General features: G+C 36.1%; 1 protein-coding gene across 1 annotated transcript; it reads left to right on the forward strand.

The window, feature by feature from the left end:
- Positions 1–1472: 1472 nt before the first annotated feature.
- On the forward strand, positions 1473–11387 carry LOC122824216 (suppressor of cytokine signaling 6). Its single transcript, XM_044104558.1, has 3 exons — positions 1473–1861; positions 2292–2354; positions 5901–11387. Exon 3 carries the CDS (start codon positions 6027–6029, stop codon positions 7632–7634), a length of 1608 nt encoding a protein of 535 aa, XP_043960493.1. The 5' UTR covers positions 1473–1861; positions 2292–2354; positions 5901–6026; the 3' UTR covers positions 7635–11387.
- The last annotated feature ends 12234 nt before the right edge of the window (positions 11388–23621 follow it).

Genomic DNA, 23621 nt, shown 5'->3' on the forward strand with positions numbered 1-23621 from the left:
GAAGATATGGTGAAATAGTGATAGTTTTACTTGTTAAAGTCTGGTAAGTACTATAAACTAAATGAGTTTACACCAATGTTTTAGAAAGTAATAAAAGGATGTCACAATGAAACATTGCAGAGACTTTTTGTGTTTGCAGGAAATTCCATATACTTGAAGAGGTTTCACCTCTCAACTAAAACCCTATTCATTTCAAAACATATGTTGAGGTATTAGGTTGATATGATATAGTCAGAACAAACAATAGGGCTATTCAAGTTGCATATGTGGCTGCCAAAATCCCATGACTCACTGGGCATACAATCCCTTTGATTCAGTCTTTGACTAATTGTCACTTAATGACCCAAACATGTCACCTAATTATGTCAAGTTAATTGTTTCAATCATGTATCAAGGTCTGATTGAGTTGACTGGAAATATTAATGAAGGCTGCACTGTAGGTGTTAGAAAGATGAATTTATAAATCACATCCTCTGTTTATTGTCCAAGCGGATAGCTGGGCATCAAATGTTTTTATATCTAGTACCACATAAGTAAATACTGCTTCATACTTTCACACAAAAAGTGACTTTAAACTGATTAAATTAGATTGTTAATTGATTTTGAGTGGTAACTAGTCTGAGTATATTTATAATAATTTTAAAAAATATTACAGAAAAGATTATTATTTACAGCTGGTTAATGCTGATTGAAATCTTTAGTTTTTTCTTTTTACTGACATATCATGAATAAAGATAGGCCAAATGAGAATTTTATCTTGAACCCAACTAAAAGAATACAAATCAATTTATTGTTATTATTATTATTATTATTATTATTATTATTATTATTATTATTATTATTATTATTATTATTATTATTATTATTATTATTATTATTATTATTATTATTATTATTATTATTATTATTATTATTATTATTATTATTATTATTATTATTATTATTATTATTATTATTATTATTATTATTATTATTATTATTATTATTATTATTATTATTATTATTATTATTATTATTATTATTATTATTATTATTATTATTATTATTATTATTATTATTATTATTATTATTATTATTATTATTATTATTATTATTATTATTATTATTATTATTATTATTATTATTATTATTATTATTATTATTATTATTATTATTATTATTATTATTATTATTATTATTATTATTATTATTATTATTATTATTATTATTATTATTATTATTATTATTATTATTATTATTATTATTATTATTATTATTATTATTATTATTTATTATTATTATTATTATTATTATTATTATTATTATTATTATTATTATTATTATTATTATTATTATTATTATTATTATTATTATTATTATTATTATTATTATTATTATTATTATTATTATTATTATGGGAATGATGTTTCCACTGCGCCTGCCTGCAGGATGTGGCGATTGCTGCCTTTTGATTCGCTGCATGTGAACACACACCGACTCAGCTCCCACAATTCAACAGGCAACAAAGGAAGAAAGGAAGAGGCCGTGAGCTACAAAGAGTTAGCTGACCTAGGTTTAAAGATGTACCATCAATTATGCCGTTGTTAGCCGCCAATAGTACCCGTGTGTAAAGAAAATTACAAAGTCCGTCCATGTTTGTGTTTTGTTTTACCGCAGAAGTGAACTAAAGGGACGGTGGCGGTGATGTTTTCGACATAAAACGCTAACAAAGCTAACTGACTTAGGTAGTAAGGTAGCAGTAGCTACGCTAACGTTAGCCAACAATCGCCAAGGACCACATCTTTTCCCAGTGTGATTTCACTGACAGATAACTAAACAATAATACACTGCTTACGACAAAAATAAAGCTGGGAGTGACAAGGTAAGAGACAATGTTATATTCTTCCTTAGACAAGTTTAAACGTATAAAAAATACTTTTCACAGGTCTGTTAACAGCAGTTTCGTGTTGGCTTCCACGCAGTCTTAACATTAATGACATAATGGGCGTCTCTGTTGGATATTTTTAGGAGAAATGCAATATCTTTAAATTTAAAAGCGACTGAAGGGATTTGGAGTATTCACACTGAAAGCGTTTAAGTAGAATGCTAACATACGTAGCTAACCTCCAAGCATGCTCTTGTGTCCGTAGGCCTTTCCAGGTCAGGGCATACCTGGCTAATTTTAGTGTTTAGCACAAGGCGTTTATGACTTTTGCATATCTTTAGGTGCTATGTTTTTTTATAGTGTCTTTTATTTGTGAGATATATGGGCAGACCTTTGCATATCAACTTGCTTTTGCTCATTTCAACAGTAAATGAAAGGTGGTGGAAGTGGAATTTGACCCAACTGAGTCACCATTTTTCTGCAAAGAATGGTGAGTAATCAGATTGCAGCTGTCTTGATTATCAAACAGCTCTGTTTCAGAGCTTCACGTGGTCCTGTTTTACAGAAATGATTCTGAATGTCGAAAAAACCCCAAACATTTAACGGTAACTTTCACGTGATTTGGGAAATACTTTCTGAAAGACTGAAATGTTTTACTGTCCAGCCATGTTAGCATGATGCAAGGTAAACATATATAGGTGGGTTGGAGTCTGAAGGTAAATATCAGCAGCATAACCACCCATAGAGCAATTGGCATGTTATCAGAACATAGAACAATTTTCAACAGAACTTTATATTATTTATATATAATTCTTCAAAACACCATTTGCCGAATTATTTAGTATCTACAATATTTAATGATTCAAAATTTCTAATAACTATTGGAACTATACATGAACAGATTGTAATATTGTATTGCTGAATCCAGATGATCTGATTTGAAAAGTGAAACATGATGGATGGCATTTATTTTAATGTTTAAACAAAACTACATTGTTTTTATATTTATGTCAAAACAAACTAGTCCTATCCATGAACACAAAAGTAGGACAATCCAAACATATATTGGTGCAATGCTGTTCAATTTATTAGGTCAATTGGTAAAACCATTTTCTAAGTAAAGTCAGCCTGTTTCATTAACACACCTAATCATTTGAAGAGTATTCAGTAAAAGGAAATGTTTTACTCATCTTCCATATACATTTTTACATGTTTAAAGCATGGGGCGGGGGTGTTTTTGTAAAGTTAAGTGAAGGAAGGAAACATAGTTACTAGTTGTGGTGGAGTTGTTTCTATTTGTGGGGATTTCTGCTAATTCTTCCAACAATCAGTAGGATTTTTTTTTTTTTTTACTCTCTGGCTTAATTACTCAATCTAAGCTCCATCTAAGTTTTTCCATTACTGTTCAGATAGGTAATGTGTGAGGGTGTTAGCAGCTCTTACCATAAGTGCTTATTTTGTGGCTGTGCATTTGCAGTTGGTTACAGTCTTCCCCACTCCCTGTGGATAACCTGTTCTTTTCATCCTTAACTCTTTCATTAGTTGTTTGTATCTAGGGTTGACTTTTATGTTGTTGTGGAAGAAATGTGCCAAATATACTTTCAGAAAGGCTAAAGCAGATTTTATTTTGTGTATATAATTGTGCAGTTTCTGATTGTTTCTGCAAGCAAATCCTCTCTAACTAGATTCACACATTGTCTGTCTTTCAAAATATATAATATTTTATTATAAGGTTGCTGCCTTCTTATTTTAGCAAATGATAAATTGCGACCCCCCCACCTTCTATTTTGCAGTCAAACTTTGGTTTTCAGAAAAAAAGTGCTGTTTTTATAGATTAATAACATGTTTTTAATAATAACACATTGTCAATGCAGGCAGGGTAAAAAATCTAAATCCTGGGATTGCAGTCATTCATGCATCGATCGCCCCAATTTCCTTAATTTTCTAGTGATCAGTGATCGGTCAATGCTTTGATTTTGTTCACAAATTTTATCTACCTCTGCAAAGGTCTGAAAATCAGCTCTATTCCCTCATTTTTTCTGGAAAAAATTAAAGTTTAGATAATTTAGTGGTTTGGGCAATATTTCTCTAAACTTTTCATTTATATTGAAGAGTACTACCTCATGCAGTTCAAAGAAGTATGCATTATTTCAAAGGTTTTGTTCATGGTTTTTCAATAAAATAAGATCGGAACATTGAAGGTGAATTGTGATCTTGTAACATCTGACAGTACGGCTGGGCAATGAATCCATTTCATCCATTAATCATATTTTGTATTTTTCAATATTTATTCTTTTGGAAAATCTGGATTTTTTTCTTTCACTAATGTACTCCTGGGTACCATACTGCTGGATTGCCAGCCCACCTAGGGGCTTCCTTCTAGTTTGACGAGCATGATTTACAACTTCTATTTATTTGATTTTGAATTATTTTGAATCATTCCTCGCAGGAGGAATGGTTGAAATAAAAGTAATTTTTTGAAAATATTCTCATTCATTTGTGTTTTGTTTTTTTTTTTTTAAGAAAAGAAAGCTAGGGGGAAAATGATCATAAGTGTACTTAATATAGAAAAAAAATATATACCGTAATTTCCGGACTATAGAGCGCACCTGATTATAAGCCGCACCCCCCTACATTTTTAAAGGAAACACATTTTGTACATACATAAGCCGCACCGGTGTATAAGCCGCTTGTGCCTAGATTGAAACATGAGATATTTACAAAGAAAGACGGTACACAGAAGGTGTTTTTAAAGTTTTAATATGCTGTAGCTTTTCTTTCTAAACAGCAGCAATATAGCAAAACAACACTAACAGGGCTGGTTTAAATAACATACGGTTAAAAGTCGCGGAGAGCTGTCATCCTCTTCCTCCTGTGCACTGAAACCATGGAAGTCTTCTTCCTCAGTGTCTGTTTCCTTCTTTATCGGCCAGCTCGATTGCTTTTAACTTGAAAGCTGCATCATATGCATTTCTTCATGCATTCTCCATGATGAGGGTCTGTTCAAGCTAATTTTATTCATGCAAAAAGCACATGTTACATTAGTCTTCCTCTACAGATATATTCCAGCTGTCTCACGCTTACCTTTTCTGCTCCAGCGCCCCTACTGGCCGTTAGAAAAAATTCATAAATAAGTTGCATCGTTGTATAAGCCGCAGGTTCGAAAGCGTGAGACAAAAGTCACGACTTATAGTCCGGAAATTACCGTAATTGTATTTTATGTCTTATTGCCACCCCTTCTGACTCTGTTATAGAAAAAGAGAATCTGAATTAGCCCAAATTATAATCAACAGATGCACCTTTTTTTTAAGATCGATGATTGGCCAGAAAACTGCAATCGGTGCACCCCTACTGAAAGCCTTTTAATATTTTAATAATTTAGATTATTAACGTTTGCCTTTGTATTTTTAGTTTTGTGTGAATCAACATATTTTGACATTCCTGTAACTTTGCTGGTGATTCATCTGAATTTTCCCACTGAGGGACAATATTTCAAAATACCAGGCAGTAAAGTTGTGTAATATTAGAAAACCACTCAGTGTGACTAGAGTAAAATACTATGTTTTTCTCCCTTTACTCTGTTATTATTATACTTACAATGTTGACTTTTTATCATCTCACCTTCTATATTTTATTTGTGATCCAACCTTGTTTTTTGATAGGTCATCTGATCTGTGTTGCATCAAATCTAACCGCTTAATAGAGAATGTATACTTTACAATAACAGTTGGGGAAAAAGGTATTTATCTTTATCTGAACTACATTGAGTATATGGCCAATAGTTTAAGCATGATATGGATAGAAATATTCTAAAGCATTATAGCACTTGGTTTTGAAAGTAACCTTGTCTTACGTAACAAAGTATCTCTGGCACCTTAAGGAGATTATGCGAGTTCTCCTATCTTGTTTTTTGTGAACTTTGAATTGGTATTTCTTTTATTAATTATAAAACAAACAAAAAATGTAGCCAGAAAATGTATTATTTTAGAATCTATTATTATTAAGCTGACTAAGATATGTCTATTTCTGTCTTCAGGGATTTTTGGATCCACTGTATGGATGACTTGTTTCATGTGGCCTGATGGAAGGACATTGTGGATAGTGCTTTCATCTGGATATCAGGAGAGCCGTCCCATGCCCCCACATTGGAGGGCCTGTCAGAATGAAGAAGATAAGCCTTAAGACGATCCGCAAGTCCCTCAACATAAAGGGCAAAGAGGAGGGTGACTTTGTCATGCTCCAGCAGCCTTCAGTGACAACAGAGTTTTCTAAGGAGGAATCACTTTTTGGAGGCTGCTACACCAAAGACCTTTCAGGGTGTGATCTTGGTTGTGAGGACGAGAAAGGAGGCCAAAATAAAAGTCGATCGAAGAGTGAGGGCCTAATGGGTTCGTTAAAGAGGAGGCTGTCTGCCAAACAAAAGGCAAAAGCAAAAGGTGGCTCTTCGGCTTTGTGTTCGGCAGATGACGATGACAACTTTTCGTCATCTTCTGTGCCCATCAGCAATGAAGTAAAAGCCCAGAGACCCCACAGATCCTCATCCTTGCGAAGTCACCATTACAGCCCCTCACCGTGGCCTCTGCGACCGGTCAACTCTGACGAGGCATGCATCAAGATGGAGGTAAAGGTTAAAGCCATGGTCCACTCTCCTTGCCCGAGTCCCACCTTAAATGGTGTTCATAAAGAATTTCATAACTTCCAGATGGAAGGGCTCTTTCAGGACCAAGCAGAGTCCATAAAGTATCTCCAACAACCACAAAACGGTGAGCTGCATCTAAACATCGATGAAAATGATGTGCCTGTGGTGCTGGGGTTGACGCCCCAGGACTATATCCAGTACACAATGCCTTCAGATGATGGAATGTACCCAGAAGGGTCCCACTCCTTTTGCCTAGATAGTTCTACTCCCATGGAGGTAGTGACAGAGGCAGACAGCAGGTCCCTCCACACGGAGCAGGGACAGGATGAGCATGAACTAGTTAATGGGATGCCTGCGGACCTCTTTATGGAAACTTCAGTTAATAGTATTCTTTTAGGTTCTGCTGGTATGGTGCTCCAAAGTTCTCGGGTGGAAGTTCCACCTCCCCTCAGCCCCCTTCTGCCACCCATGACAAGTAACGGACACATCCCTAGGACTTTTTCCAGCTTCAGCTCTACAGACAGCCAGGTAGCTGAGAGAGTAAGACACCACCTCAACTTTGACCCAAATTCAGCTCCTGGAGTCAGTCGAGTGTACGATTCAGTCCAGAGCAGCGGACCGATGGTCGTGACCAGTCTAACTGAGGAGCTTAAAAAGCTTGCAAGGCAGGGCTGGTACTGGGGTCCAATCACACGGTGGGAGGCGGAGGAGAAGCTGATCAACTTGGCCGATGGTTCGTTCCTGGTCAGAGACAGCTCAGACGACAGGTACCTGCTCAGCCTGAGTTTCCGATCGCAGAGCAAAACCCTTCACACACGCATCGAACACTCCAACGGACGCTTCAGCTTCTACGAGCAGCCTGATGTCGAGGGTCACACATCAATCGTTGATTTAATTGAACACTCCATTAGAGACTCAGAAAATGGAGCCTTTTGTTATTCCAGGTCTCGCCTTCCAGGGTCTGCAACCTACCCCGTCAGACTAACCAACCCAGTATCTCGGTTTATGCAAGTGCGGTCTCTGCAGTATCTTTGCCGCTTTGTCATTAGGCAATACACAAGGATAGACCTCATCCAGAAACTGCCCTTACCCAACAAGATGAAAGATTACCTACAGGAGAAGCACTACTGAGGACACATACAGGGCAGTGGTAGCAGTTTGCACTTTTGTGTTCAGTTAAGATTTTTACACAAGGTTTACAGACGACCACAGTTTGAGACGACTGGTTCTGGTAGCTCCTGATTTGTGTTTAAGTGACCCTGTCTTGTCCATTCCACTCTTCTGTGAGGTTTTATTTTTCTGGTGTTCAGAAGGTTCTGCATTTAGTAATACTTAATCTATTGCAAAAATGTGGCTGAGGTGAAAAGCAAAGTAAGCTTAGTTGGAAATAATGAAGAGCAGACATTTGGCAGTTGTGATGGATGTATGCTGTCTGGCTGTGTACATAAAGTAGAAATTAATTATCTGCAGTAAAGTTGAGCAAGTGGGGATAAAAGTTATTTGAATTGAAAATGTGTTTCATTATCAACTGGATTGTACATTACAGAAATGAATGTTTGCTACAATTGGTTTTTCATCTCTGCAGGCTGACTACTTTTGCACATCTTTTGCCTATCAGTTTTCTAGATGTTGAAATGTCTTTTTTGCTACTCTAGGCATGGTCAAATTGCAGCTTAAGATTTTGGATAGTGAAGCCTTGCGTTTAAAATAACGATGTTAAAGTCTGATGTACAACATAAACAATAAATGACATTATTATGTGTCAAAAATTCTTAAGCTAATTAAACTACTAAGCCAAGAACAAAACTGTGTAAAGCTGAACAGCAAAAGATGTCCAGATTTTGTCAGCCACTAGGATGCTTTCAATAGCTGGGGCTGAGAATTAGCTTTAAAGTTGTAAGGCTGCATTTTGTCATTATGCATTTTTCAAACCTAATGGTACTTCTAATGCTGGATGCAGGTGCTTTTTTTTCTAGAAAAAGGCATCAACTAAATGTATAGACTAAAAAAATGTAACATTAAAATGACAATTCTGCATTTGAAATCTTGCAAAATCTCCACCACAGATTTATGTTTTTCACTAATGCCTGTGTTGTCTGCATGTAGTAAAGGCTTTAAGATTGTCAGACTACATGGGAGAAGGCGTTGAACAGGGAGAAAACAATTTGGTATCAGAGGTTATTCAATGCACAACTGCATTTACCTTGGGGAGTCTGAAAGTCTTGCCCTCATTCATTCTGCAACTAAAAGATATCTCATGTGAAATCTTGCCTAAGTTACCTTTAGAGATGCACAGAGAATAATCAGTTTGCTGATGCAGATTATTTCTCTAAATACTAAAGTTGAGAAAAATGTAAGAACAGCTTTCAAACACTTCCCCCCCCAAGCTCCTTAGCTTTCCTGCCATAAGGGGCAATAAGTAATTTTTATTTAGTGAAAGAGGTGATACCACATTGTGTTTGTGAGAGAGAATCATCTTTGTACAAAAGGGCTTTACTAATAATTCTAAAATGGTATTATTGAGTTGAAGTTTAAATTGCCTTTGACATGTTAGTAGAAATGAGCTCAGGTAGCATAACGGTCTGCATCCAGACAATGTAGGTTCTTCAGAATTCTGAAAAGCTTCAATCATTTATAGATTCAACATGTTCCATGGCAGATGGAAGCAAAAGTTAAAGCAGTTTTGCTGCATTTTATTCAGCCTTCCTCTTGCTCTCTCTGATTTTTGACAGAATTTAGTTTGACATGTTCTACAACTGACTGTTTCCTGCAAAACAACCAATAACATCTCTGTGCTTCCTGTTGCTTATTTTTGAACACTTTCTTCCATCAGCAATGACTTCCACACCGATCACTGTGCTTAACACCATGTGGTTAAGTTTGGGTATATTTTAGCTGATCAGAAAAAAAAAAAAATCAAAATTTGTGTTCCTGGCAATTTAGTTTCCAGAACCAGAATATTGGGGGATTTACTGACTTCTCGGTGCATCTCTAATCTATTTGTCGTACTAGTGGTAACATAATGCTGGAAAGAAGATATGGACCTAGGAAAGATGGTGCAGGTCTTTGGGAAATGCAGATTTGGGAAACTTTGGTCAAGGAGTCTTCTCTACCTTGGAAGGGATGTCAGGGTCTTGGCATGTGATAAAAGTTAAATCAAACCTGCATGCCATCATTGGTGTTCTAAAGATTTTGAAGAATTCTTTTTTTTTTTTTTTTTGCCGTTTTTCATATTGTCTCAAGTCTGTCCTTTCAGAGCTGCACTACCACAAGTTATAATGAGCTGATGGCGTCAGAGTAAAGGGAAGAGCACAGAGTATGCTACGCAAGTGCTTTATTTGGATAATTGACAGGGAATTGTCTCCTCACAAAATGATGGTCATCATTTTTTGACATCAGTGTCCTTAAAAGTATTGCAAGATGTCTTCGGCAACTTTGGTAAGTCTTTAGGGTATAGTTTTAGTTGTAGTAACCTGGAGACGTCTGCGGAAGCACAGCGGAAACTAGATAGGATCTTTAAACGGTGTTTGCATGTTTAAACACTTAGTTTTAAAGCTTTGAGTTGTATAGGAATGAAGGATTTAAGATATGTTTTGGTTGTAGAGAGATGTTTTTTTTTTCTTAATGTCACAAACTGGCTGGACGTTTTTCTTTTTTTATATATACCGTAAAGAAATGTATTTTTCTTTATACTGTTGGAGTTGTTTTGTTGTCGCTTGTGACATTTGCCATCTGGGGGATGGGGCCGTACAAAAGGAATGTACGCTTGTTTGAGGTATCCTGTTATCTGCCTGCAGACCCATTTCTGAAAGCATGGGGAACATAAGGACTACAATGACACATAATTTGCACTTGAACATTCATTGAACCTCTCTTTGCCTCAAGTTTTCCCTCAGATGGTGATTTATAAAGAAAGTCACAGATTTGTCATGATGTATTCATATAACTGTAAGATTAAAATTGTTTTTTTGTTTGTTTTTTGGGGGGTCATATCTTTGTGATTTAAGTGGGTCACATGCCAGCATAATTTCAAAGCTATTCCTAATTGGCTGTTAAGATATGTGATCGTAGCGAGAATGTGGATGTACATTTTTTTATTTTTTATTTTTTTACCCTTTTGTGTATGTGAGGATGTTTTTCAGTCAAAATGTGAAGACAAAATGTTAGCTTCTTTTTCTTATAGTGTTCAATCCATCTTAATTATAATTCCATTTTAATTTTAGAATAATCATTTGATTTCGACACGCAAATCCTTTTCAGATGGTATGTTTGTGCATTAAAGCCTTGATTGTTTGATTCCAGAGGTTGACGATTGTTCAGACTGCTGATTTGAATTAGCAACAGCTGTTAAGCACTTAACATACTCCAGTTTCTTTCTTTTTTTTTTCCTTTGTGCATCTCAGTCATTGAAGGTAATTGTTTACGACATCATGTTTGGACAAAACCTTCCCTTTTCTTTTCCTCACATTAACATCTTGGTACAATTTTGAAAATTCCTTTAATGTGTTCTACACATTCGTGCTGCTTTTGGATATTATTGCCTTTCTTGTATTTAACAATGGTGGAACTAGAATGTTGCCACTCTAGATGTATGTACACATAAAGACTCAGTTGTCATCTTGGGAGAGCAAAGCAAAACTTGCAATTTGTTAATGACTGTAGTCGGTTAAAAGAGAATTAGTATTAATTAGTAGAGCCTCTGTAGAATTACCAGTTCACTCCAGTTTACATTGGTTGTCAACTTTCCAAAGTAGATAGTCTTTTTGTATTTTCTTTTGGAGAAAAAAAAATCAATGATTTATTGCACATTTTGGATACAGTTGAAGAGTTTTTTGTATCTGCCGATTATAAATTATAAATAAAACTATATTCTAAAAAAAAGGAGGAATTGTTGTGTGTAGTCTTAATAAAATGATTATTTACGTGTATACACCTATAACTAATATCAAAATTCATACATGATTTTCTTCTAACATTAACAGAAACAATTGAATTACTGTGATAACTATTCTGTTTTGAATTTAAAAACACTTTTTTTTTTAAATAAGTATTTTTTATTTAGTTAAGTGCAAGTTTAGTGGAGGGGAAAAGTATGCTTGAAACAACAGATATGAGAGATTTGTGATGTCAACCTCATTGAAGAGTTTGGCTAAGAGTTTCAAGGTTTTGCCTGTGGCTAGTCACAATCATTGTGTTTAGCCATTCCTGAAGCATCTATACTGGGCAAATCAGAAGCAGGAATGGCCAGCGGTCCACAATTAATCTTTTCAAAGAAAGTGGAATTCTGCATTTCAGTAAGACAATTGAATTCCCAGAGTCCAGAGAAAAGGTGAAGACAAAAATAAAAGTCACTGAGGAAGCTTCCTCAATCTGGTGTTTCCCAGTGTTGACCCACTGGATTTTATTAAGTCCAAAATTAGTGCTGTGGTTCACCAGGGAAGTTTTACAGCTTTCATCTGCTGACAAACTTTTTTACGATGCTGTTTTTTGTCAGCAGAAATTGACATCTGGCTACACTGCCAAAAGCACCAATACCTACTTTTAATGACCCTGGTGTTACTGTGCTTGAATGCCCAACAAATTTGCCTGAACAAAACCCTGCAGAGTCTGAAGTATCGTCAAAAGCAAAATGCGACACACCAGACTCAGCAATTTAGACAAGCTGAACGCTGCTTTAAAGGAACCCTGCCTTCCCTAAAACCACAGAGTGCATATACTCTGCATTAAATGAATATACTTTTCAGCAAGCTGACGTTTCTATATTAAAATACTTTTTGTTGACCTTATGTAATACCAATTTTGAGGCACATGGGTTTGGGTTTTTTATTGGCTGTAGACATAATTAACTGAAAGAAGTGCTTACCATACACATTATTAATGTGTGTGATGAATCTCTATGAGCTTAAACTTTTCAGTTGAATGACTGAAATGCCCTTTTTGACAAAATGCTAATTTTATTGAGATCCAACTACAATTTTGAATTCACCGGAGAGTCTAGACGGTTTACATCAGAGCAAAGCTGGGATGCAGCAACACCCGTTAGGAGCCAAGTCATGCCTGCAGCTGTGTTAACAGGTGATATTATGGAGGTCTGAACGAGTCTGTCCGCAGTAAGTACAAATTGGCAGCTAAACCTTGAGCTCTGGCTGTGTAAGTTACAGAGGCAATCCGGGTTCTCTTTAAATACATCAGAGTGAAGCAGACACGGGGTAAAAACGAACTGCAGTGTTGCCGTGCTTTCTTTAACTTGCCTGTTGAAAGTGTGAGATCTTTGGAGAAACAGTGGAGTAGGTTTTGAGCGTGGTGTCAGTGTTGGACTTTGGTTTACTGAAATGTGCTTTGCATGCTGATGAGGAGGTAGACTTTGTTAACTTCTTTGTCTGACAGGCCTCTCCAGGCATCTGAGGTGAAGATGCATAACTGTTTACTCCCTCTGCCCGGTTCAGTATGATTTATTCATGGCACACACTGGTGGTTGCATGTCATATTGAGATGCCTTCATCATCACAAAAGAACTCCTCTCTGTTTTTGCTGTTTACTTTTTTTTTCTAATTTGCAACTTTTCAAACTCTTTTTTTTTTTTTTTTTTTACTGTGCACTCAGTTTAACTGGGAAGGGTTTGCTTTCAAAGAGATGAACTTGACATGAGGTGACATGCCATCTTTTCAGTGTTGAATTTTGTCTAGATAATGTGATGTTTGTCCCTCTAACCTTGCTGCTTCTTCCACTTAATGTTGCCTCCCTTCAGTGCTTCACTTCTGTGTGGCTGTTTGGAGGACACGTTGTTGCTACGTGTGTTTCTGAGTGAAATATCGAAACGGCAGCAGAAAAATGTCAGTTATCAACATTTATTGAGGCATGTTAAATAGATTATACATCTCATTTAAGTTCTAAGGTTTTACATATACGGACAAATTAAAATTCCCTCAGCCTGAAGCCATTTTACCAAATGCAAATAATTGGTTATAAGTTATACTTTGGCTTATACTGTAACATTTAAAATGAGCCAGAGAGTGGATGGCCTCTGCAGGATTTTGGAGAGCACAACTGCAATTAACAAAAGTGACATAAATGACAGTAATGAAAAACTGAAGTAAAAAAAAAGAGTACGTTGGTCAGAATTTTAAAGGTGCACAGTAAGGGGGGCTTTTTATTACACTTTGTTTTAATTATTATGCATGATCCATAAAGTAAATCTATGACTACAATTCCCTTTCCTCTGTTTAAGCTTTGTTTAAAGTAGTTTAGTGCTCCCAAAATGAACTTCAAAATGCAAACATTATATACATATATATTTTAAAATAAAAGTTACCTTCTGCAGGTTTAACCAAAACGAGGGCAGGGTCCACTATGAAGCAATAATAGTGGTAACAGATGCTGACCGAACCACCTTCTCTAGATCCGCTTAGCTTGTACAAAGCAACATTGCTTTAATTACCACCCAGTGGAGATTAGATTGAAACAAAAGATTCATCTGCTATTCGGCAAAAATACTAGGTTTAAAAGCACTGGAATGGTAGAGAAAGAACAGTGAATTGTCAAGTCTCAAAGTTTTTAACATCACAATAAAAAGGTAGGGAAAGTGTCAAATTTACACAAAACAAATCATAAATTTGGTGTATATCAATTATATTCACTCAATAAATTTGTTAATTTGCTCCAGAAGGCAATTTACATACGATCATCATGTTATATAAACTTTTCAGCTAACAGTTAAGTTTTCATTTTATGTCATTGCAATGACTTGCTCAGATACCTGACTTATTTTTTCACAACTTTATTTTCTGCAAGCATTCCTAAAGTTTTAAATTTAGCAATGTTGGTTTGCAGTGATCATTTTTATATTTTTCACACTCCTCGCTTCATGCCATCTGCTGATCCTGTGAAAAAAGACGTGTTAGTAATAAGCTTATTTCACTGTAAAACTCCTTCCCTAAAACATAAAGCGTTGGTCACAGACATCTAAAGAAAATTCAATATTGTGAAATAGCTCAATATTTTTTGTCACCGACAATAAAGATAATTGCAGATGTGAGAAGATTTTCAAGCAAAAACAGTCAGATAATTTGTGGTAAATTCATAAGAAGTGCACTGAGACTGAAATCAGTGTAACAAACCCACTACAAAGAGATTGATTCTACACATGCACTGCAAATGTTGGACTCCTGATGTTCAGCAAACTCACCTGAACTGAGGCCTGTATCTATGGAGTATTAGAGGAAGGTGAGATGAAGGCCGCTTTACGTGTTCTTAGAAATTAACATACTTTTCAGAAGCCTGACATTTCTGCTTAAAATAACAGTTTTATTGATCTTATGTAATATTCTCACCACCGGGGATGCTGAGTTTTTGGTTTTCATCATTACTAAGACATAATTATCAAAAGCTGAAGAAATAAAGGCTTGAAATATTTCACTCTGTGAAACAAAGCTACATAGGAGTTTTCATGTACTGAAAGGAGTTATTTTTGTTGAGCTTTTTACACAACAGTCCAACTATTTATTTTTATTTTTTTAAGTTGCACCTGGAAGTGACCTACGGTAACTGTGGAGGAGCTGCAAAGCTGTGCCATTCAGGTGGAATGTACTAATATTTGTTGTTCGAGTGATTCAACTTCTGGATGCCTTTTTTTATTTCATTTTACAAGGTCACTTAAATCTCAAAAGGTGAACAGCTGGAATGTGTTTATATATTTCTTTTAGTGCATAGCATGGATGCAAAACTGTTGGTTTGCGAGCAAAATGTCTTCCCAGTGTGGCTCATACTCTGAAAGTGTTTCCTCTGGGGAAATCCATACATCACTCGTCTCCTGTTTCAGACTGATGATTCATTCCTGCCATCTGCTGCGCTGTGTGGTGCACCCATTTTTCACCTCCTAACAGGGATATATGTTGACAGTCTAAACTGGCCAGCAAACATATATATTGCTTAAAACTGGCACACACAAAAAAAAACACAACAAGAAAATGATGCTTGAGTCTAAGCTTGTAATGCTAAAGCAAAGTTGCCTGCTGGCAACAGATGACTTTGAGGCCTGAGTGAAAGGTTCAGCTCTATTCTTGCCTCTGATCTTTTGCCAGCAGTTTCAGGCACCGCTGAGTCGCCGTCCTTTTCCATCTATCATTACATTCGATTTCTCTGAATCCCAATTAGTCCCGTTGGAGAAGTGACTGCCTTCATCATTAGCAGGTCCCCGCAGATGCAACACCTCGTCGTGGTAGTCATTGTGATCATCCTTCACACTTTCCCTTATGCATGTGTGTGAGAGAGAGAGTGTGTTTATTGAAGTTCAGCTTTTGCAGCTATGCGGCTCACGCCATCATGCTGTACGGTGCCCAGATCAAGATGCCTTTTATCGCGGTCCATTTTCCAAAAGCGCCGTCTCTCCTGCACCACGCAACAGACAGAATTTAGCAAACAAAGAGGCGGAGGCTGTAAAGACTTGAGTTAGCCAGCTTCATTTGCACCGAGAGAGCAAGAAATCGAACATCCTGGAGATGCGAGCGTGGTTAATGACCAGAAAATGGCCGATCCAGATGGCCCCAGCTCCAGGGTGTCAGGAAAGACGGATTTGGCCACTTTGATATCTGACTGATAATCTGTCAAGGAAGTAACTCCTCGTGTGCAAGCTTTTCCTTGTGCAAGCGTTACTTATTTTTTTCTTTTTTGTAGTACATGCCATTATTCTATGGCAGGAGATAATGCAAATGAGATTCTTGAGTGTTACAAGACCTCCCTTTTGGAAGAATTAGCGATGCAGAGTTATGATGAGATGCTAAATACAACTTTGCATTTACAAGGTTTTTAAAAAGCATGTGGTCAGACCATTGAACTAATTTTAATATCAGACAAAGATGGTAGAAGGGGGTAGAACTGGATTTACTTTAGAAACCTTTTTGAAAAAAATGTTCTTCTAGGGGTAGCTTTAATGCATCATACTTAAATTCTACATAAGTAATGTTACTTGAAGTAATGATACTCCCTGTCCAACTCTAGTTACTTCACTGAATGAAGAACAAGCATGTTTTAACCCCAAATTCAGACACAAAATTAAGATTGCTCTACAGACTGAAGTCCAAAAGGGAGTTACAAGATGATCATTATTATATAACAATTCAAAATCGAGGCATCTGGAAATTGAGGATCATTGACTCGCCTCCCTTCTTTACCCCCGTGTGACTCCAACGATAGAACATTTCCTTTGGAAAATCTTCCCATTGCTCAAACGAGAGCAAGGTGTGTGCGCAGTGAGGTAGTGGTGGGGAAGGCGTGGAAGAAGGTGAACAGGTGGCAGCCATTAGGTTATAGACAGAGGGACAGTTCTGAATAGAAAACCTGCCTCCATTCCTCACGGAGTACCTGGGTGTCTGCCCTTCACCGGTGGCCCAACAGGCACAGCGAGCTTGCAAGAGAGATGAAATGGGAACAGGTGGCGGTTCGTCATTTAACCGGGAATAGAGTTCCCCCTGTAGGTCTGAGGCAACATGGCCAAAAGTGATGTTATAGACCATGTTTTTCTTCTACCCTAACAACAGGATCCCTGCAGAGTGTACGTCATGATAGATCTTTGTATCTGACACAAAGCAAGAGCTCTTTAATGCTAAAGCTTTACTGAAAACAGAGCATGATGTTGGGTGGAACTCATCTGTTCATTTGAAAATGGAAAATTTCCAGGAGATAAAAAGTGCAATGCTAGAAGAACATAAAAAATGTGTAATTAGTGACATACCTGCCACCAATTTGTTATTGGTCAAGGGCCAGGCTGCTATCATCTTGCTCTTGATTGAATTGCAGTCACATTCGTCACTCTTTGAACCGCCAATGTCCCGATAGAGCTTTACACTCCTTCTTCTGCAGGGCTACAATTGACAGTTCACCCCCCACAAACCCATCTAACCTGTAGCCACAGCCTGCTGAAAACACAGCGCACCTTTTCTATTTTATTCCTAAATACAGCAACAAAGCAGAGCTGCTACTTTGTAACATTAAAATCTCTTAACTCTTAAAATCAAACCAGTGCTTTATTGGATTTTGTCCCAAATAAAGCACTGGTTTTACCATCTATTCTTTTACACTTTTCAGTACCCAAATGTTTGTATCAGGTCATCACAGTTAATAGAGCTAGTTTAATTGTACTTTTTTATATGACTGATTAAATGTTTCTGAAAAAGAAAAAGAAAAAACAAAGTAAAGATAATTGATTCAACAAAAACGTTGAAGGCTTTGTTTGTCTTTGCCTTTTGGTGTTCTTGCACACAGTTTCACTGAACTTACACACAAAGGAAATTTATTCTCTAGGTGTAAAAAAAATATTTCATAATTATTTTTATTATTTTGTGTTGTTCTATCTCATTAATCCCCCCCCCCCCCCCGCCCCCCCCCGCACTCCCCCCCAAAATATACTGAAGTCTGAGATTGTGTCATGAAATAGTGTGACAAAGGTCAAGGAAAGTGAATACATTTACAGAAACTGTAACTGTAACTGAGGTTGTCAGGGCAATATTTCTTATAAAAATGACAGAAAAGACATTCATGAGCTATATAAAAATATCAAATCTATTTAGACTGACTTCCATCATTTCTGGAGAATGACTCATCAAGATTTTGATAAACGTAGACAGTCTTTTATCATCTGAAATGAAATTCCCTCCATTTGTTGGAGAGCGCCTCACATCTCACTCTGTCTATCTATCTATCTATCTATCTATCTATCTATCTATCTATCTATCTATCTATCTATCTATCTATCTATCTATCTATCTATCTATCTATCTATCTATCTATCTATCTATCTATCTATCTATCTATCTATCTATCTATCCATCCATCCATCCTATCTATCTATCTATCTATCTATCCTATCTATCTATCTATCTATCTATCTATCTATCTATCTATCCATCTATCTATCTATCTATCTATCTATCTATCATCCATCTATCTATCTATCTATCTATCTATCTATCTATCTATCTATCTATCTATCTATCTATCTATCTATCTATCTATCTATCTATCTATCTATCTATCTATCTATCTATCTATCTATCTATCTATCTATCTATCTATCTATCTATCTATCTATCTATCTATCTATCTATCTATCTATCTATCTATCTATCTATCTATCTATCTATCTATCTATCTATCTATCTATCTATCTATCTATCTATCTATCTATCTATCCTTCTATCTATCTATCTATCTATCTATCTATCTATCTATCTATCTATCTATCTATCTATCTATCTATCTATCTATCTATCTATCTATCTATCTATCTATCTATCTATCTATCTATCTATCTATCTATCTATCTATCTATCTATCTATCTATCTATCTATCTATCTATCTATCTATCTATCTATCTATCTATCTATCTATCTATCTATCTATCAATCAATCAATCAATAGATAGTTAACGAGCTATCTTTCAATCAGCATTTTGGGTTCACAAACTCTTCGAAGTGTGGTGTTTATCATCTGCATGCTCTCTTTTGCAGTGATGGAGGAGATCAGAGGAATGGGTCCTATCTCTAACATTGATATAGATCTGAACAAACAGCCGGAGTAGCCAGCTTGAAAGTGGACCTGGAGGGAAGTCTTTTAAAAAAGATCCAAACTGAAGGGAATGTGAGGGATATTGGATACCACTTATAGGAGAGTAGCACCAGTGTATCAATCTTTCTCTCAGATTTCAGGCTTGGTTGAAAGTCGTGAGTCAAGAAGAAAATGGCAAATGATTATGATTAACATCAGAATGTTTAAGAAGTGTGCTAATGAGAGTTATTTATAATCTTCATTCTTACTATATCCCTTGTTGCTTGGGACTTAATGATAAACGTACTGGCATTGTCTCTCCACTTTCTCCATTCAACCTTTCTTTTCCTGTCCCTGCGATCATGAAGAGAAAAAAATCTCTTCATGACAATTTTCAATTCCATTAGATCATATACAAATCAAGCCAAATATTAATCTGGATCTGATTCTTTCCCTTCTTACAGAAACAAACAGCAGTGTGGGACATGTCTCTTTTGATAACACCTCCTTCCTCACCACATACAGGACCTTAATGTAACAAAGCATAGAAAATGAAATACTTATTCATAATTCACTGTTAATTTGTGACTCCCTGTTCTGTAGTACAGTGTTTGTCAAGTTGTTTCCAGTTTGTAAATAATGTAATGCAGTTTTATGAGTAAAAGTGGCCATGAGCCATGAAATAGTAATGAACTGAGGGAGCGGGCTTAAGCATAACTAAGGAGATATTCACAGCTGTCATTAGGCACATTTTCTGCACATAAAAGAATGCATGCCTTTATTTATTAATGTGACAAACTGTTGAGTGGTCTGTCGACATTTTGCTTATCAACAGAAGGAAAATAAATGGGAATGTTTCAACAAAGCAGCTGTCCCTTTATTGAATATTACTGGGGTTTATGGAAAACTAGTGTAAAAATCCTGAACATAAATTAATATTTTGTTGCTGTATTTCTGTAGCAGTGAGATTTGAAGATTGGTATGTAGTTTCCCATCCACTCTATCGCTACGATTGCACATATGGGCAAATTTAGGTGGTTATCTGTTTCTTGTTACTGTAATATCTAACTCGTGAAGATTGATGCACATCTGCCTTATTTGAAAAACATGTTATTTTCCACTTTGAAGTGTGGTAAAGAGAATGGGCCCCTCTGTCATGACATCTAGATCAAACAGGGGAAACAGTAAGTCGTGGATTGTTAATTAATAGTGTGTGAAACAACGGAAGTCAGCAGATTCTTTGAGGTATATTTTTAAAAAACATTAAACAATTACCCTTTGAAACCTTTTTAAAAACTTTTTTGAGACAAGTCTGGAAGGCCGAAGCAAGTTCGTCAATCAAAATCAAAATCAAAATCAATGTTTGTACTGATTAAACATGATGAGGCAAATGTGTATTTCTGGGAAATAAAGGATTCTCAATGTTACCAGTTGTCAATGTTGAGTCTGTAGAGAAATCAAGTGGTCTTTGTTGAGAGTGAAGTCATTTTTGACACACATCCACACACACACACACACACACACGCACACACAGAGAAAAACAAATTTACCTTAGAGCAGTCTCTATATATCTACACAAGAAGGAAACAATGAAATCAATGCCATGTACAAAATTTAATTCTATTCAAGAGATTAAAAAAACCCTTCATTTTCAATTTAGTGTGTCATTTCCACTAAGTAGCTTTAGTCAATGCATGTCTGCTCCTCCTTCTGAAGTGTGCCACTTAGTTCTAAGTATAAAAATCCTTCCAAATCCCCCTGAGAAAATAGCAGCTTAAGTACTGTAGGTTAATGTTTGCCATACTTGCTTCCCACACTCTGGGCAAGATTATGTTAGAGAACATGAATGACTACCAGCAGTGAGTCATGGGGGATAGTGGGTTTGGCTATATATGTAATAAAGCAGAATGTGATTTCTTTCTTAGCTTAATTTTTTATTAGTTTAAATATAATAGGATGCGTCTTTAGGATTTATTTCTATTCAGCTTGCTTTTGCTGTGATAAAAACAAAAAAAAGTTGAATCAGAATGTCAGTCTTCTTGATTTCCCTGCTTAAATTACCCATACTTGTTATAGCATAACTTGTTACATTTTATTTATGTAGAATCTTTGTGCCACAAAAGAGAGAATGTTACGATTGCTGCAATATTTAATTTGACCCATAGATGTCCTCATTCAGCAAGTGGTTCTGCTGTGATTCTGTTCTAAAATTAAGCTACCTCAGTAAACCCAATCTGGGGGGGGGGGGGGGGGAAACAACAAAAAATAAAACTCATTTATATTTAAAAAAAAAAAAAAGTCTTATACCTGAATAACAAATCTTTCATGTCACTTTTTTTTATTGTTGAATATATAGATGAATATAACATGTGAGCCTCTTGTTTTATTGTCTTTAAACATCACTTCCTCTCTCATAAGTTGCTGCAGAGCTCTTGCATGTCTAAATAAAGATGTGTTCCAGAGGGAGACCTATTGGAAGCTGCAGTGCAGGCTCATCTCCTCTGTCGCCTCCACAAAGGTTTCTTTAAGTCAGCATCTGAGACACAAGTTGATCCAAGAAAGTAGAGACACGTGTCTGCAAAGAATATGATTCGCACATTAAATAGACAAAAACACTGTCAGTCAAAAACTCAGTTTTCTGTTTTTGACATGACTTTACCATGAGATAGTTCTAGTTAGGGAGTAAACTTTATCTATTCAGCACCTAAAGATTTAGATAAAATAACAAGGTGCTTCACAGATATATTGATATAGACTTAATATAAAATGAAGACAGAAAGAACAACTTATAAAAATAATAATACTGAACTAATAGCTTGTCTGAATAAAAGTACCTTAATCTGCTTTTTAAAGGAATCAACTGAGTCGGCCACAAGGAGAGATTGGGAAGGACATTCCACAGCCTGGGGGTTACTGCCTGAAAGGACAGGTCACCTGGAGTTTTAATCTGGGCTTCAGGGACCTTCAGAGGATCAAAGAGCACAATCTGAAGAATAAGAGATCAACATTTCTGAGAGGTATTGAAGGTGGAGCTGTCCATTAGAAGCTCTAAAAGTTTGAAATAAATTCTAAATTTGACTATGTAGCCAATGTAGAGGAGATAAAACTGGTGAGATGTTTGCCTTTCTGTCAGGTTTCGTTAAAAGCCTTGCTGCAGCACTCTGAACTAACCGGATACAAGTAACAGCAGATTTACTAAAGCAAGTTAAAAGGAGTCACTATATCCTAAAAGAAAAGTAACAAAAACATGAATAATCATCAGATTTGGGCAATGTCGCAGTCAATTTAGAAATATCTCTAAACTGATAAAAGCATCTTATTACCAGAAGTATCTTTTCTGGAGAAACTGACTGGTCAAATAGAACACCAAGCCTGTTTGGCCCAAGGAACTTTCTGTACAGGAACAATGTTAAAGGTTTCAGAATTTTACTGAAGACTATTGAATTTAAAATTGTCAGCACACAAATGGAAAGACAGTTTATTAAAGCTACTTCTAATCTTCCCAAGGGATGTATAAAAGGAACAAAACAGGACCTAGGAGTAAACCCTGAGGAACACCATTCCAACAACACATTGCTATTTGCAAACATGGAAAAAGTTTTGTTGCTCTGATAGGAGCAACAGAACTTCTTGCCTCATTCCACAGACGGTGTAGCAAAATGTTTTGGTCCACTAAGTATATTTTTCCTAAAACTAAGATAGATCGAACTCACTTTTCATGCACAAACCTCGTATGACTCTTGATTGACAGTGCTACATACTGTATCTATACATAAGTTTTCCCTTATCAGTTCTGCTTTCATCTTGGCAGACCAATATCTGCATTTCTAGAGATGCTCTTCAACTCTGTCTGAATCCACAAGTACTAGACCCCAACACACGTCCATTCAAAGCAATGGGTCTTCTCCTTCCAGTGATTGGGAATTCACCATTCCAGAGCTTTGCTACAAACCCTACAGGCAATCATGGAAGACAAGCATCAGCCAGGGTACGTAGGTATTCTTGATTAATGGTAAGTTGACTGGAATTGGATTTGTTCAATTTCTAAATTACATATATTTCCCCCTAAAATAAACTGATTTTACAAACAAGTCTCCTGCTTAGACTGGAGACTTAAACCTCTCTAGCAGATGTAAAAAGGCACTAAGCAATGCTTTTGAATCTTTCAATCACAAAGCAAAAAGACTGTCAGCTCCACTGCTGCAGTGCCTAGATCTTAAGCAGAGAAGAGACAAGAAGAATGTGGAGCAGACGTGGGTGGTATTTAAAACTACATATAAATAAATAAAAGGTGTAAATAAATAAATAAGTAAATAAAATCCTAGCTACATCACTGAGCTGATCGTTATCTTGTGTGGGTTGAATCAAAACAGATCAAATGGAGGACAAGCTGCTTAATTTTCTTGGTTTAGCCTTGAATCTTTAGAGTTCGACTCAGAACTCGATTTATATTCAGCTCACGCATCCATATTTAACCTTATCAATGCACTGAGTTCGATTACACTTGACACTCATATAGGACTCATATGCCTGTGTACAATGCTTCTCATTCAAGCAAAGAAGAAGGGCTTTTTTAG

Source organism: Gambusia affinis, linkage group LG21 (assembly GCF_019740435.1).
Source record: "Gambusia affinis linkage group LG21, SWU_Gaff_1.0, whole genome shotgun sequence".
NCBI lineage: Eukaryota > Metazoa > Chordata > Actinopteri > Cyprinodontiformes > Poeciliidae > Gambusia > Gambusia affinis.